The sequence below is a fragment of the Schistocerca cancellata genome, chromosome 6 (genome assembly GCF_023864275.1).
Source record: "Schistocerca cancellata isolate TAMUIC-IGC-003103 chromosome 6, iqSchCanc2.1, whole genome shotgun sequence".
NCBI classification, from domain to species: domain Eukaryota; kingdom Metazoa; phylum Arthropoda; class Insecta; order Orthoptera; family Acrididae; genus Schistocerca; species Schistocerca cancellata.
The window spans coordinates 128,590,557-128,616,520 of NC_064631.1; the positions used below are offsets into that span (position 1 = coordinate 128,590,557).

General features: G+C 43.0%; 1 protein-coding gene across 1 annotated transcript; it reads left to right on the forward strand.

Moving 5' to 3' along the window:
- The first annotated feature begins 366 nt into the window (after positions 1-366).
- On the forward strand, positions 367-16,989 carry LOC126088188 (trypsin alpha-like). Its single transcript, XM_049906313.1, has 4 exons — positions 367-723; positions 5,540-5,833; positions 9,614-10,003; positions 16,440-16,989. The coding sequence occupies exons 1-4, from the start codon at positions 367-369 to the stop codon at positions 16,833-16,835; spliced, it is 1,437 nt and encodes a 478-aa protein (XP_049762270.1). The 3' UTR covers positions 16,836-16,989.
- Positions 16,990-25,964: the final 8,975 nt, after the last annotated feature.

Genomic DNA, 25,964 nt, shown 5'->3' on the forward strand with positions numbered 1-25,964 from the left:
ATGTAGACAGTCTATTGTCGATTGTCTATTGCTAGCTTTTCGTGGAGTTTATAGCGGAGCCATTGCCGTGTGATATTTGCTATTGTATTCGACTAGGCTCAGTACACGGATTACTCTTGGATATTATTTGGACTTGTATTGCTGGTGCACGTTTCGTCAGAAATAAAGACAAGTTAATTCTTCATTCTAGCTGGCGCAATTCTTGTCATTAATTATTCTTCGGCCAACAGACAGAGCTACAGCCTGGTCACTACCCACGCCTTATACAATTTGTGGTGGCTGCCCCAAAAGTACCGCCGGGGACCTTGGCTTTGGGAGCCGTCACAAAAATTGGACTTGTCCATTCACCAACACGTGAGACCCGCTATGGCATCCTTCCACGTCACCGTGCTGTGCCTGCTGTTGGCTGTGCATGTGCACCTGGTGACGTCACGGGCGCCGCGGATGAGGTCGCGGATTGACGACCGCATCATGGGAGGCTCCGAGGACTACCCGTGGACGTTGGCTCTGCTGTACACCGATTCCCAGTGCGGGGCCTCCATAATCGGCCACCAGTGGGCCTTGACGGCTGCGCATTGCATTGGCCGGAGAAGCTCGCTGTACACTTTGCGCTCTGCGTCCTCCAACCGCGATAGCGGCGGCACCTTGATGGACGTGGTCGAGATTTACGAACACGAGCTGCACGACAGAAATTCTGGTGACTACGACATGCCTCTCATGCAGGTGATAATTTTGTCGTCTGACTAACCTTGACGCGTCTCGCCAAGTACTCGTCTTTAGTGTCATCTTCTTCATCTCACAATCGCCGTTCAGTCGTCGCACTGAACTTCCAGTCTCTGGGTTATGCCCCCGCCCCCTAGTGTCTGTCGTCCCCTACAATTTTTACCCTCTACAGCTCCCGCTAGTAACATGGAAGTTATCACCAGCTGTCATAACACTTTTTCTATCATCCTATTTCTTCTTCTTCTAAGTGTTTTCCATAAGTTTCTTCTCTCACCGACTCTGCGGAGAACCTCCACATTCCTTACTTTATCAGCCTTGGCCTACCTATTACTTAACGGTCTTACCTAGTACCACATCTCAAACGCTTCGATTCTCTGATGTTCAAATTTTCCCACAATCTATGATTCACTGCCATACAATCCTTCGATCCGAAAGTACTGGGTTGGTGCATAAGTTCGTAGCGTAGCTCCATAAGTTCAATAAACACAACAGATATACATTAACAGAAACTTTAGTCATCAATAATTCACTCTCTTTCACAATTCACAACAGTCTGCCAACGGGGTGGGGGGGGGGGGCTAACTTTTTTATTCCAAAACTGTAGAAATCACTCGTCGAGACACGTTCGGTGCTCATTTTCATCCGGAAAGGAAGTTCTTAGATGGTTGTTCGATAGAGAGTGAAAAAGGTAAAAAGCTGAGGGTGAAAGGTCAGATGAATATGGTGGGTGCGGAATGACTTTCCAACCAAATTCCAGTATAGCGTTTTTTGTTAGTCTAGCAAACTGCAATGGTGATATGGAATAGCATCACTTCACGCGTTCTCCCAGGTCGTTCTTAGTGTCTGGACAGCGTCTGCAACACGTCTCAAGTTGTTCACAATATATGTCTCCGTTGATGGTTTCACCTCGGTGCGGCGCAGTAATTCGTAGTACACTACACGGCCGCTCTTCCACCAAATGCATAACATTAACTTTTGTGAATGTGCACAGATCCTTGTATGGAAAGTTACTTGTCTGGGCCAACTATTCTTTTCCTTTCGTTGCGTTAGCATAAAGACACCACTTCTGGTCACCAATAATGATACAGGATAGGACTGGTCGGTGTTGTTCACGTGCCAGTTGATGATGTGTAAGCAGGTGTATATAGGGCCAGTTGCTGATGTTTGTGATTTTGGCTTAGTGCGTGCGCTACCCATGTATTCGATCTTTGAACCCTTCCCGTTGCATGCTAATGTGCGACAGTGGAATAATCACAGTTAACTATGTTTGCTGATTCTCGGATAAACTGTCGTTAATCATTGTGGATTAATGCGCTTAAACGATCTTCATTAGACCCCGAAACTCTTCCAGAATGTGGAGAGTTATTAATCTCAAAAATATTCTCCTTAAAACGGGAGAACTATTTTCTTACCGTGCTCTGTCCAGTGGCTTTATCCCCTTGCACGGCGTAAATATCACTGGCTGCCTACGCTCCTGTCATCCCTCTATTGAATTGAAGCAGAAGAATATGTCGATATCTCCTCTTGGCACTCAATTTTCTAGCTTCCACGGCACCAGTCCCTATCCAGAAAAGACAAAATGACGTTTTGGATTCTCAAATAGCAACACTGAAGTACAAATAAAAAATGACAATCTACAGTTAAACACATAGCAACTGGGATACCAACATGCAAAACGGAGACGCTACGAACTTATGTATCAATCTAATATATCACCATACAATTCTTTCTCGAATTCACAGCCGTTTTTGATACTAACGGACTTCCTTTGGTCATGAACGCTTGTTTGTCTGTGCTAGTCTGTAATTGGTCCGTCATCGATTATCTGGCTTCTAAGATAGCTGAATCCGATAACTTCATCTACTTTGTTACCACCAGTTTTCATATTAAGCATGTCCCTGATCTCATTTCGTTTGATTTTCGTCTTTCTTCAGTTTGCTCTCAGTTCATAAGACTGTTCGTTCCATTCAACACATTCTCTATGTAATTCTTCTTCACCTTCATTGACGGTAGCAGTCTCATCAGTTAAATATATCATTGATATCATTTTAATTTCTCGATCGTTTCTTCTATTTCCGTCATTTCTTCTTCTGTCTTAGGACAAGAGGAGGGGCGAAAGACCTTATTCCTATCTTACAACAATTTTAATCACATAACTTCCTTTTAGATCTTCCAGTTGTATTGTCACCGTTTGGTACTTGTACATTCAGTACATCATCTGTCGTTACCTTTAGATTAGTCCTATGTTTCTCAGAAGTTCCAACATCGTGCACCACTTTTATCTAGGTCGACATATCCAATGAACGTGTCTTGATTTATTTCAATCTTATAAGCATTACCAAGTGCATCGTGTGATTTGCCTCTCTGGTTTCTTCACATTTCCTAAAGCCAACCGATCCTCAGCTTGCTTTCCCACTATTTTGTATCTTATTCTTGTCAGCTACATGGGTGATGACTTGTTAAAACGATTCTGCGATATTTCTTGCACATATCTCTTTGATATCTTCGGAATTGTGTGACTGATATTTTTGCGGATAGGCTGATGGTATGTCGCCTGTCTGAGAGACTCTACTCACCAACTTGAATAATCGTTTTGCTGCCACTACTCTTACCGAGTTTAGAAATTCCTATGGAATGTTGTGTATATCTCTTGTCTTAAATAGACTCACGTCTTTCATAGCTCTTTTAAATTGTGACTCTAAATAATAATCGACCGTCTCTTCCATACGAATTCAAGTTACTTCTTCTACCAGCTTATGAGACAATTCCTCCACGTCGTATAGTCCTCTGACGTACTATTCCATGTATCCACTCTGCACTTGGCGTTTAACTGTGGAATCCCCTTTGCAGTCTTATTGTTACCATCCTTGCTATAATTTTACGTAATGTTGTTACGACTTTTCTAAATGATGTATCAGTCCTTCCGTTAAAGAAACGTAAAAGAATACTGGGTACCTACACCGAAATGCCCTATTTTCAGTTTACTCGACCCACAAAATTAAATGAAACGAATGTAATTCCTCGTAAAAAATAAATTGTTTGCGAACTTAAAAGAGTTACATTTACTGAAAAAACTTCCACGTGAGCGATTGTTGTGACGCAAGGAATTTCTAGTACTCGTATGTATTCAATTTTCATCCACGTCCGCTGCACGTTCAGAGGGAAGTCGCCGATGCTTTCCACAAACCGAGGACGTAGGTGTTGAGAGTCCCGCACTGCAAGGGCGAAAAACCTGCCCTTCACGTCGCCTCAGGGATGAAAATCCATTGATTGATGTCTGGAGACGGTGTAGGAGAAATTACGGGGCCATCGCGTCCAATGCACCCTCTTGGAAATGTTAGATTCAGAGAATTCAGGACATCCAACGACCTGTCCGCAGCTCGTGGTCGTGCGGTAGCGTTCTCGCTTCCCACGCCCGGGTTCCCGGGTTCGGTTCCCGGCGGGGTCAGGGATTGCCTCGTGATGACTGGGTGTTGTGTGATGTCCTTAGGTTAGTTAGGTTTAAGTAGTTCTAAGTTCAAGGGGACTGATGACCATTGATGTTAAGTCGCATAGTGCTCAGAGACATTTGAACATCCAACGACCAGGGAGGTGGAGCACCATCTTGTTGAAACTAAATGTTTGCGTCATGTCTTCAAATTCAGAAAAGCAATCATCTATAATATGTCTAGGTACGTTGTTCCTGTAACAGTCTCCCTAGTCAATAAAGAACGATTAAATTATCTTGTCAGACGTGAGACCACAGCAAACGTTCACTTTCGAGGTATCTCCCACCTTTTCCCTGATGTTGTTTTTGTGGTCTTCAGTCCGGAGACTGGTTTGATGCAGCTGGTCATCTAGAAACCTCAGTAACAGCAGTAGGAAAACGTAGCCAATATTATGTCGGAAAACATCGTTTTTACGAAGAAAAATCATCTCAGTGGAAGAAACACCAAAATTTAGGAAGAATCCTGCTTAAAGAAATTACGAAGAAAATTACTAGTTAAGAAACCATGCTTCCCCCCGGCAGCATACATATTTAACCGATCAGAGTAAAGTTTTTCTTCTGCAACCTTATTTTCTGCACTGGTTCTGTAAGCTCTTGCGTTACTGCACAGACAAAGTATACTCTGCATGCTGAAATATTGTTATATTTAGTCAAACAATGGTTACTGAAGCAAAGTACTGCGGAAAACGAAAATTCGTAATGAACAACGGGTACGGAATGAACAGTACACATCTATCGCCTAAGCATGAAACATTTACAACAACGTCGTCTGTTGTCTGTTCTGGAAACGTTAATGTTGCCATTGACACATTAGATAAGAGTCAAGGGACGAATGGAACCACAGACGTGACTGCACAATAAAAGAGGATGACTTTGCAAAGCCTTGCGTTTTGGTACAATAAAAACTGTTAGGTGATAAACTGACTTAAGAGACCAACTGTGCTAAAAATGAAAAAAGTCTGGTTTCGATAAACAAACCATTACATATTACAGTGTTAGGAAATACGTACTAATAAAGAAAACGCGCACATACGTAAGCAACATAACATTTCATTATCTTTAAGATCCATATACAGTACCGAACACTATTTGGCAGAAATACTGAATCAAGTAGCTGTATTTCAAATTGTTTACTCTAGCACTGTCGAGAAGAAATACATGGAAAATACTGACGATTATGAAAATCGATGGCACTATTCCACTTTATCAAAAGCTTTCTCTAAATCTAGAAACATAGGACTGCCTTCATTCATATCACCCGACGTTTAATTTTACAGACTGTCGGTTCGTTCCCACTTGGCAACAACGTATCAATCGGGAACCTTCCAGAGGCTGGATACGACCCGGCAGTCGGCCAAGCGGTCAGAGCGAGCGGCAAGGGGATACACGGAGACCGACTACCCCATCATCCTGTACAAAGTGGACATCAGGGTCAGCGACCGCTCCGAGTGTGACTTACAGGGGGGACGCGAAGTAACTCCACGCATGCTGTGCGCTGGAGAGACAGGAAAGAGCACATCTTATGGCGATTTTGGCGGTCCTCTGGTGAGCAGCAGTACGCAGGTGGGCATCGTGACGTGGGGCAGTGGCGACTGCGAGTTTGGGGGCTCCGTCTACGTCAACGTGGGCAACTTGCGATCCTGGATAACCAGGGTCGCCGGCGTCTGACAGCCATAACACAAAACTTTGAAACTACGCTAGCCGCAATTGTACCTCCTGAGTTTTCTTCTAGCCGCAAAGCTGAAATGAGACAACGACGGAAACCATATGTTTGTCAAATTTATTAGACCAACAAATAAGCAATTCATAGGTATTTTGACCGCCTACTGTCATTAATAAATTACTTTTATTGTGGAGTTGTTCCTAAGTTTATTTGTAAACAGCAGCTTCTGCGCCTGACAATAAATGTTCAGATGTCTGTAATCAGATTCCCTATGCCTGCCCCCCAGTCCTGTTTCAAATTTGGAATGCGAGCCATGTATGACGCTTGCTGCCCTTGCAGGGAGAGCTCTAGTCACCAGGAGCTATTTGTATCTTGGAGCCAGAAAGCGAGAGAGTATCCACGGGAAGTCGCTTCATTTCTCTGTTGTATGTTCGGACTGGGGCCACTCCTGTATCAGCATATCTTCTACTTCACAGCAAATTGTCAGCACGTGTAGTTACAAAAGGTGAGTAACGATACAAATATTCACCACATAATAACAATTAAAATTGTCGTAAAAATTATAACAAAGTCAAGAATCATGAGGTGTTTGCAACTGTCACACAGCTGTATAAAGACGTTTATTAGCAGTTACCAGTTTCACGTCAGTATAGATTCATCTTCAGGTTTATATGCGAAGAATGCTTTTCTTTTCTTTTCTTTTGAAATGGTAGAAATACAGAACCATAGGGTTGGGTTCATCGAAAATACAGTAAGAGATACTCACAATGGCTGTACTTTCATGACGTAGATGGCTGATTACGGAGTCCCAGCATTCGGGAAGTTATCCATGATAAGATTTGAACCAAAAAATGGATCAAATGGCTCTGACCACTATGGGACTTAACTGCTAAGGTCATCAGTCCCCTAGAACTTAGAACTACTTAACCCTAACTCGCCTAAGGACGTCACACACATCCAAACCCGAGGCAGGATTCGAACCAGCGACCGTAGTGGTCGCGCGGTTCCAGACTGTAGCGCCTAGAACCGCTCGACCACCGCGGCCGGCAGATTTGAACTACATTTATGGGCTGACATAATAAAATTGAAAACATCCGTAAGATGTCTCCCAAAACATACAAAGCATGACCTGTCATTGAGCCAGTCATAGGCCTGTGGACAGTTGTCATTGTTTCTTGTTGAATGCAATCCTACATATATCTGTACTTCTACCACTTCAAAAAATTTCACGCAGAGCTTTTTATTCTTGGAAGATAAACCGGACGATGCATCTACACTGACGTGAAACCGGTAGTTCCGAATAAAGCTCTTTCATCGGGCTACATGAGTTTGAATTCTTATAGAGTGCCGAGTGTTTGTTATTGTTATTCACAATGTCTCTGAGCTGTGGTTGCCCTCCTCAGAGAGTTGTTTCGTTGCACCAGGTAGGAGTGTAACACATTTTATGTAGTACGAGCTATTCCGTGATAACCATAGTTCCCCCCATCTTATGTTCCACGGTGCTTGAACAGTGAAAAGCGTCTTCTGGACACCAAGTAGGCCTCCGTAATCACCGAAACGACATTTGGGCCAGCATCCGATCTAATTCCATAGTTGAGCTTTGTAATAGTGCTGAAGCAGTACGCTGAAATGCGGCATTCCCCCATTTCCCCCCCCCCCCCCCCCCAGGTAGTGGTGGGCTGCGTTCCTACCGGGTACAGCACAATATGGCGTTCTCACTCCCTACGCGCTGAGGGAACAGAAGTCACAAGATAATGATTTTCAAATGTACAGATGGTGTAGTAACTAGAACACGAGGTATAAAGGGATGGTGTATTGGCGGAGGTGCCAATTGTACCCGGGTGATTCAGTTTCCAACGTGCTTATGGGCTCATGATGGGAATTAACGGAATTTGCCCATGGAATCGTAGTTAGAGGTAGATGCATGAGACATTCTTCATGTAGATGCCGCTCCTGTCTTGGTGACGTCCTAGTCAGCGTACTATTGGCTAACGTCATCTCACAGCCCTCTCTGCTCTTCCGCTGTTCGTCGTCGTGCCGGAACTTGTAGTTACGTAGAAACACATTCCATTTCGGAAATCGTTACGGAAGTCAATATTCCGAGATCCACATTTTGTCAATATTGTGCCGAGAATACAAAATTTTATCCAATTCTTTTCACCATGGAGAACACCGTGACCGACGGCCTTCACTTAAAGCCACGCAGGGTAGCCGCGCGGTCTCAAGCGCCTTGCCATGGTCGCTTGGCGCCCCGCCCTAAGAGGCTCGAGTCCTCCCTCGGGCATGGGTGTTTGTGTTGTCCTTAGCGTAAGTTGGTTTAAATTAGGTTAACTAGTGTGTACTCCTAGGGACCGATGACCTCAGCAGTTAACGATCAAGGCCAGCGGTGTTTCCATTGAGCTGTAAGCGCTAACAGACCAGTAACACTGCTTGAAATGACCGCAGAAATCAATGTTGACATACGACGAAACTACCCGTTAGGACAATGGGGCGAAATTCGGCGTTAATAGGTTAAGACAGCGGACAACAGACGCAAGTGCCTTCGCTAACAGCACACAATGCCTGCACAGCCTCTCCTGGGATCGTAACCTTATCAATTTGACCCTAGAAGTCTGGAAAACCGTATCGTGGTCAGACGAGTGTGGATTGCTGTTGGTAAGAGCTGATGGTAGGGCTCGAAGGTGGTGCAGACACCACGATGGCTTGGACCCAGGTTATCAGCAATGCACAATGCACGGTGGTGGTTGCTCTGTAGTGATGTTGGCTGTCTTTACATGGAATGGACTGGGTCATCAGGTGCAAGTGAACCTTCGCCTACTTGGAGACCATTTGTAGCTATTCGTGGACTGTATGTTCCCAGATGTGTCACCAGGCTACAGTTGTTCGCAATTGGTTCGAAGAACATTCGAAACAATGAGATTCTACGCAGATCACATCATCGAATATTTACGGGACATAATCGAAAGGTTAGTTTATGACAAATTACTGCACTGGCAACATGTTCGCCCTTATGGACGGCTGTAGAGGCAGGATGGTTCATTTTTTTTTCGCAGGAGATTTCCATTGACTTGTTGAGTACATGCCACGTAGAGCTGGGGCACTGCGCCAGTCAAAAGGAGGTCCGACACGATATTAGAAGGTATCCCATGACTTTTGTCCCCTCACTGTATATGAGTGTGCCTACCACCTGTCATGACACATTCAGGCAGAGAGTATAGCAGTCCCCAGCACAGTCAATAATATTTTACCCAAGATGATGCCTTGAGCCTTTCGCAATACCAACATAACAAAGTCGTTTTGGTTGACGTTGTCAGTCCCTTGCAACTACCGAAAAGGATGCTGCCCCTCTTCAGGAACCACATGTTTGTGTGGGCTCTCAACAGGTACCCCTCTATTTTGGCTGCACATGCGGTAATGCTGTCTGTAACGCTGGGACACGCAAGCCACCGGCAAGGTCCAAGGTTTATGGAGAGCTTACTGTTTACGTATGAGAATATTACATTATTAATCGAGCGACCAGAAAGCGTAAGCTAATGATCATCTGCGATAAGTAGTACGTAATTGCTGCGTTACAAAATTTGGACCCTGTCCGCCGATAGCTGGAAATCTGCATGGAATCCCCTCTTGGACATCGTGATAGCGTACCTTATCTATGTCATGTGGACTACGATGATAACGGTAAGGAGAGAGCAAATATAGCAGATGGAGGTATTATAAAGTGAGACATTCTCGTTCACTAGGATGTGAGCACAGCTATGCCACGCATCCACGGAGCCGTACTGTGCCTGCTGCTGGCAGTGCAGCTGCAGTTGGCTGCCCCACGGGCGCTGCGGCTGCGAACGCGTGTCCACGGCCGCATCATAGGCGGCTCCGACGCCAGCATCGAGGAATTTCCGTGGCAGCTGTACCTGACGTATGCGGCAAGCCTGGCGTGCGGCGCCTCCATAATCGGTCCCCAGTGGGCTCTGACCGCCGCCCACTGCGTTCCCTTCTCAGAGTACGTCCTGTACCACCTGCGTGCCGGCTCTTCCAGTCGCGACAGCGGCGGCACCGTGCTGGATGTGGCCGTGACCTACCAACACGAACAGTACGACAGCACGTCTGGTGATTACGACATTGCAGTTGTACGGGTGAGTGCCCGTTGATAACGTTAAAGAGACGGTAGAAAAATGTTGTTATTGTGGTCTTCAGTCTGAAGGCTGGTTCGTACAGTAACTTACATCCCTCTGAATCTGGTTGCTGTATTAATCTCTTGGCTTTCATCTGCTGTTTTTACCTGCTCCCCGCCCCCCTCCCCCTGAGACATACACAAGCACTTGCCAGCAGTACTAAACTGGTGATCCCTAGATGTCACAGAATGTGTCCTGTCAACCGACCCTTCTTCTAGTCAGGTTGCCCCACAAATTTCTTTTCACCCCATGTCTACCCGGTACCTCCTCATTACTTACGTAATCAACTCACCTAATTTTCAGCATTATTCTGTACCTCTGAATTTTAAATCTTTCCGTGTTTCACTACCATGCATGGCTACAATCCACCAAATATTTTCAGAAAGTCTTTATAACAGTAAAAATATATATTCAGTGTCAACAAATTTCTTTTCTTCGAATCCTGCCTCGGGAATGGATGTGTGTGTTGTCCTTAGGTTAGTTAGGTTTAAGTATCTCTAAGTTCTAGGTGACTGATGACCTCAGATGTTTAGCCCCATAGTGCTCAGAGCCATTTGAACCATTTTTCTTTTCTTCAGAAACACTTTTCTTGGCGTTACCAGTCTACATCATACACCCTCTCTACTTACACCATCATGAGTTAGTTTGCTGTCCAAGTAACAAAATTCATCTGCTACCGTAAGTGTGTCTTTTCTTAATCTAGTTCACTCAACATCACCTCGTTCAATTCGGTTACATTCATTTTTCCTTGTTTTCCTTTTGTCAACGTTTATCTTATTACAGCTATCCGGAAAGTAAGGTCTGATAGGGTCTAAACGAAAATCACATTGAAAATCCGATGAAGCTGTGCATGTATGTGTTGGGTAGTTACTCTAGTATACCCGTCGATCGCATCACTTCGCTCTCCTCAGTACTTAGTGCACAGTGGGCAAGTAAAGACTCCTAGAAAATAGTGTCTCCCGTCTAGTGTAAGGGCGTGGTGAGAAATTGCGCCTGATGTCATGCAGCGAACACAGCGTAACGGTCATGCGTTTCCTTCTTCATGACAGCTCTTGGGTGGACTCTATAGCGGCAATGAAGACGCTCCGGCACGGGAAGTGTCTGATCACCCACAACACAGTCGGTAATTGGCTTCCTCTGACTTTCATCTCTGCGCACCTGAAACGCTCAATATGAAGACTACAATTTGGTTCAAACAACTAGTTGTAGACCAGCATAGAGAATTGGCGGGAATTACAGGCGGCTGCCTTCTATGGCGATGGTATTGGAAAGTTGGTAGAATGCTAGGACATATGTCTGTGTCAGAGAGACGGCTATGTAGACGTATAGCTGTAAGGTGTAGCTAATCGTTGCAAATAAAAGTCTATTATTTTCACTGTGGTTTCCATTTTGCGACAGACTGAATCTTATTTTCCGAATGGACCTCGTATATCCTTCTTCCAAGACACTATCCTCTTCGTTGAACTTCTCTTCCAAGTCTGTTGCTGTCTCTAACAGAATTACAATGTCATCCGCAAACGTGAAAGCTTTTATTTCTTCTCCCTGAAGTTTCCACTGCAAATATTTTTTTGTTTCCTTTACTGCTTTCTCAGTGCTTCCATTTCACGACTCTTGTAACTACGGCTATTGCAAGTAGGAGAAGAACGGGGTACTTAATGTTTAACAGTCATTTTTATGTAAAGGAAAATTATAATAAATAGATAAGCTGTTTCAGACATCTTTATTATAGTATTAATTTTCAAAGCATTACACTATTTTAATCTTTAATTACCTGACTACATTTTAATTGAAACATTTGAGAAATGTTAGTTTTCTCTATTTTGCGCAATTGTTGGGACAAAATGAGAAACAATATTTAACATATAAAATTAGTCCTAAATGAAAATCGTTACAGCTTATATGTATTTCACATAAAAACATTTGTAAATGACACATAAACTATAAGTGTTTATGCTTCACATAGAGTGCACACATGGCTAACCGTGTCCTCTGCACACGAATTGTTAGCCTACTTGAGGCACACGCTACAAGTAATATAACCCTCATCAAAGTAGAGGTCCTCATCGACTTCTTCTAATTTACCACATCACTGGACGTATTCGGCTGCTTTAGTTTTGCTGATGTTTTGGAGCTTACTTACTTACTTACTTACTTACTTTCGGTCTGTTTCTAGCTTCATGTTTTTTGCTACATCAGACTTTTCCTGGACTTCCTCCGACAGCTCAAAGAGCTTTTTTGCAGGCTTTGGTCTGTATTGCACGGCTTTCGTCTTGTTTCTTCTTCCTCGTCGTTAATTAGCTCAGACTTAAAAGAAATCCTCAAATGATCCAAACGAATTGCAAAATTAACTAGACGAGATATTTGTATCAGGGAAAAGGGCGGCAGTTGACTTAAAATAAAGCTATAAAGTCATCCACATGAGTACTGTAAAGATGAATCTGCTAAATTTCAGTTACACTATAAATCATACATATCTAAAGGCCGTAAGCCCAACTAAATAGTTATGAATTACGATTACGAATAATTTACATTGGAACAGTCACATAGATATTGGTATGGGGAAAGAAAACAAACGACTGCTATTTATCAACAGAACACTTAGAAAACATAACAGGTCTACTAAAGAGACTGATTATTCTACGCTTGTTCTCCCTCTTCTGGAATACTTCTGTGCTGAGAGGGCTCCGTATTACCTGGGATTGCCGGAGAACATCGAAATAGTTCAAGCATGGGCGACTCATTTAGTATTATCGCGTAATAATGGAGAGAGTGCCACGGATATGATACCCATATTGGGATGGTAATCCTTAAAACAAAGGCGTTTTTAGCTGCAGCAGGACAGCCTCATGACAATTCAATAACTAACTTCCTCCTCAAAATGTGAAAATATTTTGTTGGCACCCATCTGCTTGGAGAGAAGTGATCATAATAAAGTAAAATAAATCAGAGCTCGAACGGAAAGATTTAGGTGTTTGCTTTCCACCCGCGCTGTTGGAGAATGGAACGCCAGAGAAGCAGCTTGAAGGTGGTTCGATGAACCCTCTGCCAGGCAGGTAATTGTGAACTGCAGGGTAATCATATAGATGTAAATGTCAAAATAGCTATTTTTCCACAATCTTTTGACACTCGTTTGTTTCTCTGTGGTTATTTTGGAATTGGTAACACGCTCTCTAGACACGAAACCTGTATACTACATTCAGGAGCCACCGCTACTCCATAAGGTGGCATTGGATGTGCTCTGACTGTGGCGAAGGAATTGCCCCCTGTGATGGAGCTTGCAGCCGTGCTCTGCGAGACGAGTGTGGCGCTCCTGCTAACGGTGGTTATCAGTGGTTGCTGATCGTAGGAAATCTTCATTTCGAAACGCATTCTTGTCACGAAGTAGATCCCAGATTTTCGAAAGCCATTAACATCGTGTATTATCTTTGGGCACTGCAAATTCGCACTGCCAAGCAAGGTCGCTATATTGAACAGCGTCGTCACTTTTCCAGGATTTGATCTCGGCTCTGTCATACCTCATCCCCTAATACCTGCTAAAGGGTCCTCCTAATACCTGCTAAGCGGTAACATAAGGTACATTGTTTCAAGATGTATTCTTCATTGTTGTAAATAGCAAAATTTAAAATGTTAAAACAACGGAAAAATGTTTTTCTATTTGAAACGTATATGAGGCTACGTAAATCATTGTGAACAGTTATACAAAAGGTGGAAGACTATACGTTTTAACTGTACCAGTAGTTGTTACATGCATTTCCCACAGCAGAATTAGTTACGACCAGCAGTCCCCATACAAATTTCACGAAACTACTCCTAGCGCTTAACATACCTAATCAATTCGTCTTTCTTTACAGATGTAGCCTCGTAATATTTAATACTGCATAAACCAAAAGATATCTTTTATTTCTTCGATTCTGCTTCAGGTGAAGATCTTGATGAATCTTTTTCTGGACTGGAAGGTATCTCTTGAAAACCCAGGGCAATTGTGCAGTCTTCACCTTATTTCTTTGGGAATTGCAATTTGCTTTTCTAGTTGTCTTGTCTCCTCTTACGTGTGGTACCCGTGGTTTCCGCCGGGGTTGGCGAAACGGAAGAAATGATGAAGATGTTGCTGAGATTTGACTTCCCGAATTTCTTGGAAGATCAGGGGTTTGAGGGCCTGGGCTTACTTCTGAAACTCTGGTAACAGAGAGGAACTCATCAACCACGATTCAAGGAAGGAATTTTTAAAATGGTGTATGGCTGGGATAGAAGGGAAAATTCCTTTGCACTCAAATCCCCTCATCTACATCTACATCTACATACATACTCCGCAATCCACCATACGGTGCGTGGCGGAGGGTACCTCGTACAACAACAGGCATCTTCTCTCCCTATTCCACTCCCAAACAGAACGAAGGAAAAATGAGTGCCTATATGTCTCTGTACGAGCCCTAATCTCTCTTATCTTATCTCTGTGGTCTTTGCGCGAAATGTAAGCTGGCGGCAGTAAAGTTGTACTGCAGTCGGCCCCAAATGCTGGTTTTCTAAATTTCCTCAGTAGCGATTCACGAAAAGAACGCCTCCTTTCCTCCAGAGACTCCCACCCGAGTTCCTGAAGCATTTCCGTAACACTCGCGTGATGATCAAACCTACCAGTAAAAAATCTAGCAGCCCGCCTCTGAATTGCTTCTATGTCCTCCCTCAATCCGACCTGATAGGGATCCCAAACGCTCGAGCAGTACTCAAGAATAGGTCGTATTAGTGTTTTATACGCAATCTCCTTTACAGATGGACACATCTTCCCAAAATTCTACCAATGAACCGAAGACGACTATCCGCCTTCCCCACAACTGCCATTACATGCTTGTCCCACTTCATATCGCTCTGCAATGTTACGCCGAAATATTTAATCGACGTGACTGTATCAAGCGCTACACTACTAATGGAGTATTCAAACATTACCGGATTCTTTTTCCTATTCATCTGCATTAATTGACATTTACCTATATTTAGAGTTAGCTGTCATTCTTTACACCAATCACAAATCCTGTCCAAGTCATGTTGTATCCTCCTACAGTCACTCCACGACGACACCTTCCCATACGCCACAGCATCATTAGCAAACAGCCGCACATTGCTATCCAACCTATCCAAAAGATCATTTATGTACATAGAAAACAATAGCGGACCTACCACAGCTTCACAGCATTTCGTACATTATCTCCAAGTCTACAGGAGACGTCGAAAATTTTACCAAAAAACAGATTTTGTAATGGAGGATGAGTGATTATTGTATGTAATTAGTCTACACAAACACGTTAATAAAGAAGAAATAATACATATTATAACCGGTTCAAAAAGTCCCATGAAGACTGATTCACGAATTTATCTTTTATTTCAATGTAAGGAGTTATTCAAGTATATAACGGATTTTATTTTGATGACTGACCTCGTGGATGGTATGCAACTGATAGCGGGGAAGATTTATTTTTACAATAGGCCTTATTTTAAACGGACTTAATATTGCGTGGCAGATTGTTATAAGCAATGCCTCATGCCTGTTCTATTTATTTCTGGATGGCTGCTCTCTGGATTAAATACATTTCGGAAAGGTTTCTTGCCACTAGTGCAATACTTGTCCAGCAACGGCCCTGCAGTGTAATGGTGTCAGAGGTGCGCACACAGACTGAACAGCAGAATATTTTCTTATTGCCTTCCACATATCCCCATGATTCAGAAACCCCTACATACCATACTGTCAATTCCGCAATGAACTATGTAATCTGTACAGACATATCAGTCAAACTTGAATCACTTGCAAAATACTTTCTTGAAAACTATAAGTCCACACATGGGTGTCTCGAGTACAATGATATTGTTAAACTTCATTATTATGGTATTTAGGACCTGTACGTTATACAGAAATATTGATACTGACAGGTTAAGTACGAAGACAGAATAGAGTACAGTCTGATAATCGTTTCTATTGCATGCTAAAAGATGACATCAAGCAGTCAGACATAAGTTTGTTAGTGGAAAAAATTAAAAAACACTGTTAGATCCCAATCTGACATAAAAGCAACAATTACACAAAAAAAACACTTCTGTTTTTCCGAAACAACCATAACACATTACAATGACTGAAAAACAGGTAAAATTCAAGAAAAGATGTACTGCCTGAGCAACATAGCATTTACGTTTCGTTATGATGCACACGTTGCAGCGAATACAGACGCTCTTAAGATACCCATTAGTTGCGTTTCAAGTTGCTTTCTGTAGTATAGTAACAGCTGTAAAATACCACTGATTAAAACAGTCGACTGTATTATTTAGCTCTGTCATGAGCTTCCTCTTTATCTTGAAATGCTAAAACCGAACGATTCTCTTCCTACAGTCTAGCTGACGTTTGATTTTGCAGCCGGATGGTTCGTTCCCACTCGGCACCAACGTGGCAGTCGTGAACCTACCAGAGGACGGTTACGACCCTCCAGTCGGGCTCACAGTCACAGTGACCGGCTGGGGAATGACAGAGACGACGAGCCAACCCGGCACCCTGCAGAAGGTGGACGTCAGCGTCATGGAGCGCTCCGCGTGCTACTACCCGGACATCGGTCGGGAAGTGACCCCGCGCATGTTGTGCGCTGGAGGTATTGACAAGAGTCCGTGCTTTGGGGATTCCGGCGGTCCCCTGGTGAGCGGCAGCACGCAGGTGGGCATCGTATCATGGGGGAGTGACAACTGCGATTATGAGGGCGGCGTCTACGTCAACGTTGGCAACTTACGTTCGTGGGTAACCAACGTTACCAACATCTGACAGCCATAACAGAACACTAGTCGGAGCTGTATCTCCTGTGTTCTGTTCTCACATACAAAACTGAAATAACATAAATTATTTCGACAAGAAGCTCAACTTTCTCAATTTTATTATATAGTTATACTAATCCTAATACATTATTTTCACTGGAAAATAAACGAAGACTGAGGAATTTCGCTACCTAGCAGCGTTAATAAACTACCTTCCTTTGCGAAGTTGTTGCAAAGTTTATTTGTAACCCGAAAAATCTGCCACACACACCTGAAAATTTCTGGTCTACATCATCAGTTTCAACTGATTATCAGCTAATGCAGTTCCAAATTTCGTCCTAATAACATTGCACAGAAAAAAAAGGAAAGAAATGGAAAGAGACAAACAGAACGGTCCTGACCCTTATAATGAGATCACGTGCCACGAGGAGTCCCGTCGAATTTGGAGCTGGAAATTGAGAAATGTTCCATCTTATATCTTCTCAGTCCCTATTGTATATTCAGACTGAGGCTGTTACCAGTATCCCAGCACTACATGGACAATATCACTGCGTATTGTTCCACATTGGGGTGTAGCGGTTTCTTCACATAGTGACAGAGAAGCTACAAATCTGTGAAAATATGATAATATAGTGCTCTGCACCTCATGTTCCAGCTTATGTGAAAGTTAGACGTGTTAAGTGTTGTAGTTTGAGTTTCAGACTGGCGTACAAGAAATTTTGCTGTAGTGGCACTGCATTCCGCGATGAGTGTTAACTGTCGGTACCACTGCGGTGATGTATGCCTCCCTTGATCTTCATCCCAAAGAAACTGAACCAGCAGTGGAAGTGTAAACATGTCCATTCCGTTAGCAGGTTCCATAAAGGAAGAAAAAAGGGCTGTGATACAATATTTTTCGTCAGAAGGAGTGAAAGGGGCTGAAATTCATCCCTGCACTGTTATCACAGTACATGGACAGTACATTACTGCGGTCAAGTGTTTTGTGAGTGGATCGAGAAGTTCAAAAGCGGCCAGAAAAAAATGACGCACAAACTGGAAGTAGGGCGCCCGTCAAATTTCTCAGCGGCCGACAAAATGTAGCAAGCTCAATTGATAGTTTTCACAACAGGCGGGCTACTGTCGATGGCATAGAGTCTGGGTTGAACGTCAGTCATGGTACTCCCTATACAATCATCCATGATGAGCTTGGATTCTGAAAAGTTTGTTGACGATGGCTGCCAACACAACTCACTGAAGAACAACAACTCAAATGTCTTGAAATCTGCCAACGCTTACTCGACCATTTCAACAGAGAAGGCGAGTCATTTTTTGAAAGAACTGTGACGTGTGATAAAACGTTGGCTCATGATTATGAGCCACAACCAAAATGCAGAGTATGGAGTGGAAACATCCATCATCACCAGAGAAGAGGAAATACAACGCTGCAGCTTTGGCGGAAAGGTTATGCCAACCACATTTTGCGGTGCAAAAGGGCCTATAGTGGAAGGTTGGATGGAGAAGGACAAAAAAATCATCGAAGTCTATTACTATGCACTGTTGACTAACAAACTTAAGCTAGCAGTTCGCAGCAAACCTTGAAACCATACTGAAATTCGATCTCGAGCTGCTTACAGTGCAGATCTCCCTCTGGCAGTCTTTCATTTGTTTGGGGCGCTGAAAGACGCTATGCCTCAGACACAGATGTGCAAGAAAGTGTGCGTCAGTAGCTTTACAACCAACCGAAAACCTTTTCGGCAGGAACACAAAAGCTGGAGGACTGCCCCACCAAGTACGTTTCGCAGAAGAGAGACTGTATTGGAAAATAAAACCATCAACTGATCCTGCTCCGTTTTGTCACCTTTGAGGAAGTAGACGGGCGCCCTGTTTCCTGTTTGTCACATTTGTCCGCCCTCTGTTGAACTTCTCGATGCATTCGAAGAAACTTGACTGCGGCAATGTACTGTCTGTGTATTGTGTTAACAGTGTACGAGCCCTTTTCACTCCTTCTACCCAAAGAAATCGTATTACTGGACTTCCTTCTTCCTTCGTGCAATCAGCTAGCGCAGCGGACATGTTTACGCTGCCACTACCGGTTCAAATGGCTCTAAGTGCTATAGGACTTAACATCGGAGGTCATTAGTCTCAAAGACTTAGAAATACTTAAACCTAACTAACCTAAGGACATCACACACATCCATGCCCGAGGCAGGATTCTAGCCTGCAACCGTAGCAACAGGGCGGATCCAGACTGAAGCGCCCAGAACCGCTCGGCTACAGCGGCCGGCGCCACTACCGGCTTCCTTTCTGTTGTGATGAAGGTCGAGCGAGGCGCACGTCACCACAGTAGCCCCAACTGCCTTTATAAGTAAATAATGAGTTTTCTGGAAATTCCTGCATATTTGTGACTTATCCCGTAGAATGTATGCTTAGCTACTCCGGACTGGTAGAGTAGCGTCAGTGTCTACGCTAATCTACAATTCGTCGTCCACATGTTTCTCACTTTCGAAATGGATCCACCAGTGTACGAGAGCCTTGGGTTAGACATGGAGCCTGTGCACTTCCTACCAGAATCACAGAGCGTGGCCAGTATTGGGTGTCATTGGGATTGCGCCTACGGTACCAAGCTGGCAACGCATCTAGCGTCAGAAAGGTCAACGCCCACTGCCTGCCGCCTCTGCCTCTGCAAGCATTATTGGCTGCCTACTAGTCACGGCCGAAACCTGGGCTGCTAATGTGGAAGCACTACCCCGAAGGTACCAATTAATAAAGAATGATATTAAGTAACAATTCTTAACTGTGCACTTACCAAGATACTGGAAAAGCTATACCACGGCTTCCTGCACATTTAGAACATGACACACTGTAACACTACAGCTGACTTCGACACAAGAAATCACTATTTTGTTCGAACAACTTTTCATTTTAATCTACTGAGAAATATGTTTCCCACTAGAGTGTAGTACACTTTAGATCTCATGTAACTAAGGGCGATTGAAACTGAACGATAACAGCTTTCTTATCATCAGTTAATCAACTGCTGCTTAATTTGGAAAGTTCAAAAGAACTGAATCTGTACACTCGAAAATGGCATCAGCATAACTACGCCATGACAACGTTCTGTTGAAGCTCGAATCCCCATTCTCATGTTTACGTCATGGGTAGTAACGTTACAGCACCTTTTATAGCGTATCAAGTTGAGCTAATGTGTCAGCCGTAGCGTATTTCGTACAGCTGGCTGTTTCTCTTTCGCGAGAATTCTTGTTTATTGTCAGCTCCAAAGCAATAGTGAAATTTCCGAGGGAGTTAAATTTTCCTGAGCAGGCTATTGTTTTAATTTAAAAATTAAGTTCCACAATTTAGCGAACAGCTAATTTGTCCCCCTTGGGTGTAATGAAACTGCTATCAGAATCGTGAAGTTTATATGTAATTTTGAGAAAGAAAATTATGCGGCTTTTCGCCGAAACTGCTGTGTAGGTATAGGCCATGGAGATGTATGTGAATGGACCTGGAGGAGAGGTGGCACAGGAAAGGACTGTAGTTCAGATAGAAGGGATCGGATGGGAACAGAGATCGTTTTGCTTGACCTGGATCGCCGATGCGGGAAGTGCACTTCCGTGGTTGGGAAATGGAAACGGTAGTTTGGTTGCTCAGGAGAACTGCGAATGTAGGCGACATAATTCAAGAGCACATGTTGGCGCCTGATCTGCAATGGAGGGACCCCAGTCTCCACCAGTAGGCTGATCACTGTACTCGTCATAAAAGCTCCCGTCGCAAGTCGAACTCCAAAGTGGTGCACTGAGTCCGGCAACCGCCACGCTGAGGGCAGCTCTGAACCATAAACCAGACTCCCCTGGTCAAGGTGGGACTCAACAAGGACTTTGTAGAAACGCAGAGGTGTAGAGCGATCTGCACCCCAGTTGGTGCTCCACAGGCAGTGGAGGGCATTGGGGTGCCGCCAGCACTTCCGTTTCAGCTGACGAGTATGAGGAAGCCAAGTCAATCTGACATCAAAAACCAGTCCCAAGACACGACATGTCTCCACTACAGTGAGCGGATCGTAATCAAGGTAAAGTTCTGGTGCCGGATGAATTATACGACGCCGACAGAAGTGCATGACGCACGACTTCGTGGCTGAAAACTGGAAGCCTCGATTAGAGCGCATCAGTGATCGTTTTGGACGAGTCCTGTAGGCGCCACTCAGCTACACCAGTACTGGAGGAGCAACAGGAAGACAAAAGTCGTCGGCATACAGAGAAGGTTAGACGGACGGCCGCATGGCTGCAGCTAGACCGTTAATTCTGAATCTGCAAGTGCTTTGGAGCAGTTAAGAGGTAGAAAGTGGAAAGCTGAAAACGTATCTACGATGTGATGGAATTAATAATGAAACGAAAGTAAATCCATACATCTAATGGTTCAAATGGCTCTGAGCACTGTGGGACTTAACATCGTTGGCCATCAGTCCCCTAGAACTTAGAACTACTTAAACCTAACTAACCTAAGGACATCACACACATCCATGCCCGAGGCAGGATTCGAACCTGCGACCGTAGCGGTCGCGCAGTTCCAGACTGTAGCGCCTAGAACCGCTCTTCTACTCCGGCCAGCCGTACATCTAATATGGATAAAACGCCACACAGCTATTCAGCATAACAACGTAGTAGATGATTTTCCAAGAGAGAGCGTCAAAGAAGGGGACCTGACATTTACGCAGCTTCCTTGTTCTCACTTCTTCCATCTCACGGAAAGAGAGATATAGAGTCAATGAGGAAAGCAGTGGTAAACATCGCAGTAGAGAAAGGGCTTTTCCTACGCTTCAGCCCAGTGCCATAAACCAATATAGTCGCTGAACTGTCAACAAGATCTCCCAACAAGGTACGTAACATCAGTTACCAGAATAAGGTTGGGACATGCCTTTTTCCCTGCATAGCACGAGCGGATTCGAGTGGTAGTCACTCACACATGCACCGAACATCCAGAAGACAACGGAGATCTTGACCACGCCATTTTGGGACGGGCTGCACCTCTCACTTCACATCAAAGTAAACTGTGGAGAAGCCTTGCAAAAATGAAGTTTCTGTTACCAACAAAAATTGAAACATTAATGAGTGAGAACTACATGAAAAGCGATTGTGTACTAGCCAGTTACCTACAAGAGGCAAAGATAAAACTCTTACATATAAAACTCTGAATTGCAATTTTATTATTTTACACAGGTACGAAGTTCATGAATAGCTACCATTTCACTGGACCCTATCCTTTGCAACTGTAATGGCTCTATTGTTCGCTACAGAATTCAATTAAAACAATTAAAAAGAACTCAAATGTATATCAGCAAGGGCCCTGTCGACTCACTTGTATTGTCAAGACCATACGGAAAAATACACATACACACACACACACACACACACACACACACACACACACACACACACACACGACAGAATATAAACGCCCAGACAAATCATAAATTTGTTTGAAACGACATTGACATCAAAATAAATCGAAAATGGTTTAGTACACCCGTTTCTACAGTGTTTCTTGAATCTTTCCTTAGGTGTATTATAAATTGCTGGAACTGTAAATCTCCCAGTAGCTATTCCCTCTTAACAGGTAGTGTGTTCACTACCCGTTCGCCAACTTGACTACTAAAACGACTGGAATCAGTAACCTGAATAATGTAATAACAAAGTGACTCTTACTACCTGTTTACCCTGTAATACTGATTTAATTTGCTTGAGGACTGCTGACATATGCTAGAATGACTTCTGACTGACACTTTCTCTCTAAATGCCACACATTTGATTGCTACGTCAGACTGTTACTCCAGTTGAACATATAAAACTGTAGTCTCGCTACGGCTTTTGTCTATGACAGTCGACATTAGACGTAAACACGCACACGTTATCACTTACATGAGAATAGGAAAAAAAATATAAAATCACAACGACATTCCTAAATATAACTGCATGGATAAATAGACTCTTGCTGTGGGTTCAACTTAAGACCCGTTATGAAGCGACATAGAACGTTATTACAAATAAAACAAGCGATTTACTAAATTCGTTTTAGCTACCTTATTTGGCATAGTGTCACAAAACTCAGCATTCATACAGAACAACTCAAAAGAAATTTATGTTGCTTCAATCGCACTTCAAATTTCTGTCTCAAGAACGCAGCAGTGAGGAGATAGGTAAGACAGTGACAGACGCCTTGAAAGCGCTGGATTCGCTTGAGATGTATTCACATCAGCCTGCCATAACAGAACAAGGACACTTAAGAACAAGTTCAACGAAATCAACCAACTACCAACTCCATTTGACGACAGTATGCGCAGCTTCTGCATGGAGAAATCAACGGATCGGCCTGCAGAGAGCGAAGAAACGGTTGACCGCGTGCTGACGATTTTCACATGTAGTCCACAAAACTCGACCTAACCCCATGAAATCTTTTGTGTGAAGCTGAGTGAAAGAATCAACGTCTACGCATCGTCAACAAACGAACGCAGCAGAAATGCGAGTTCACACCAATAGGGCTTTTGAATTAGCATACAGGAGAACGCTGCGCCGAACGTGGGAAGAAGTTGATTATCGAATACATCGCTATAACCCGTAGGGGACACGTACATTGCACTTGTAATATGCAGAAAAAAGAAAACACGTTTTGACTCTTTCTGTGTGTGTGATTCCTTGTGACAGCATGTCAAATAATATATCCACACAAAATTTGTGACGTGCTTTAATCATCTACAGCAAACTTGTTTTTATCAAGCCTTTTGCTACTAGGAATTAAGAGCGTATACACAAACTAGTATAATGAGCACTCTATACCCTACGGGACAATTTAACTGACCTTACAAAATGACTGCCTATGGAAGAGTAGGTACTTTTTCTTATGGTTGCGTGTATATCAGTGAAATTAGCTTTTCCTCTAAATTTTTATTTGACACCAAAATAAAATAAATTTAGCTGAACTACTGTTCTTGTCAGTAACTAATTGCCAACTACACTGTCCTTTGCATTTGTCAAACTTTAGTTTATGTTCACACTGAACATCTGCTATGAGAGAAATGTTTACAGGGAACTAAAAGCCGTGTTCGGTGTCAGAGGTGAGTTACTGCCATTTTACCTCGGCTCTTCTAGGATCCTGCTACTGCAGCTGACAATCGCTGGCATCGTAGCGTAACGGGTGTTTGGCAGACGGTTTGGAGATGGTGTGCACAACTTTTACAATGAAAAATTGATTTTAAAAGTATCCATCAATTCCAGCCACTACTCTTGATCTACTGTCCCATAGTAGGACTCTCACTCTGTAAACCTTTGGAAAGTATGGGACTAGGATGTGTTTGGAGTGAAATATATACACTGTGTTATGCAACAACAATGGACGCTCACTTGGTAACGTATCAGAATCGTGTGTTGTGACTCCATTAGTATTTTACTTTAAAATAGCAATCAAACTGAGGTCCTCACAACAGATTATTTAACAAATACACTGTACACTCACAGTCCAATTAATCCAACAATGCGAAATTACTGAATAATCAATTTTCCATACTGCCTGTATTACGGCAGTAGTTCAGTCATTACTCAGTCAAAATAAAGCGGATGGCTGTTCAGCACAGTGTCTCTGTAGATTCATAGCTTACATACATTTTGTCAATGAGGCTGATTATTTCCTGTACTTTCGATGACTTGATCCTTCTGTTACTCTGCATGTGTCTCCTGCCGAATTTAAATTCTTATAAATCTTGGTTCCTGCTTTCTTTCTGGCAGTCTTCCCCTCTTGTGAATCCTCTTCCTTGTTGAAATCTACATCTGTACTCTACAAACTTCTGAGACTGTTATAGTTATTATAGCTCTTCCCGTTCTATTCAATCGAGAAACGCAGGATGAATGATTGAACGCCACTGTCTTGGGACTAGTGTAGCCTTCACTACCTCTACGGGATCGGTACGTAGGGATCTGTAGTATGTTGAAGTGCAACTACTAGTTACAATATGAGCGTCGAACAACGTTCGCATCTGCATATGAATAATTGCGAAAATTATGTTGCTCAGGTAGATGCAAGTTTTCTTGAATACTACATGTTTTCAGTCACTGTAATAGGTAAACATACTTTCTGGAAAACAGTACTTACAAATAAAGGCATCACACACATAGTCTATACTGCACTTTCTTTGAGACCCTTAGTATCAGTACTTAGGGCTGTGCTCTGTGACCAAATTCTTCTTCCAGTAACCACGCCCATTTCCATCTGTCTAGAAAGTTAGACAATGGAAAATTCAGGACCGACTATAGCAATATTATAAAATAGTTGCGACTCACCATATAGCGGAAACACTCGAGACATTGCAGTGATTTTCCATTATGTTAGTTGTTGATAGTCTTTTTCATGTAGAAATATATCTTAGAATCTGATATGAGTGAATGATGAGTGCGAAGTGACTCTAAGTGGATGCCTGCTTCAGCCATCGTTGAGGCAACCTAACTTGGACTGTGCCTGAGCTCGTTGTCTTAATCGAGTGTTAATAATCTACGAGCTTTTGTTGATACAATTGTGTCTTACGGCCTATAATAAATGATTTGTAATGTCATCTTCTTTTATCATTCAACAAATTCATTTTTGTTACTGCTTCAAACCTGCCTTCGGGTTTAATGAGTAAAAATCAAAATTTTTGTTGAAAGGACTGAATCTGAATATAGTAACCTGTATTTGATGATATGTATCAATTCCACAGATACGCAGACGTCGGCTGTTAGCTATCAAGCAAGGGTTTTATTACCTTTTCAAGCTACGGTGATACATGTGCACAAAGAATAATGCTCACTCTACGCCCATTCTTCGTAAGGTGTTTGTATTATCGACGTACTTGCCTTAATAATTATTTAATAGGAATATAATAGTAATAATGCGTGTGTAGTACGTAATATTGTATAATGCGTAAGAAGACGAGAAATTACGAAACGACTGTAGGAACAAACATTTGGTACTAGTGAAGCGTGGCTTCTCTACTAGGAAACGGTAGTTTTAAATAATTTTTTGTTTAAATTTCTTTAACTAAAACAACTCCAGAATTATAGTGTCTGTTCTCCTGCTTTAATTTTTCTTTGTCAAAAACATTTTTCACCACAAATATTGATTATCTTCACAAGCTGCAACT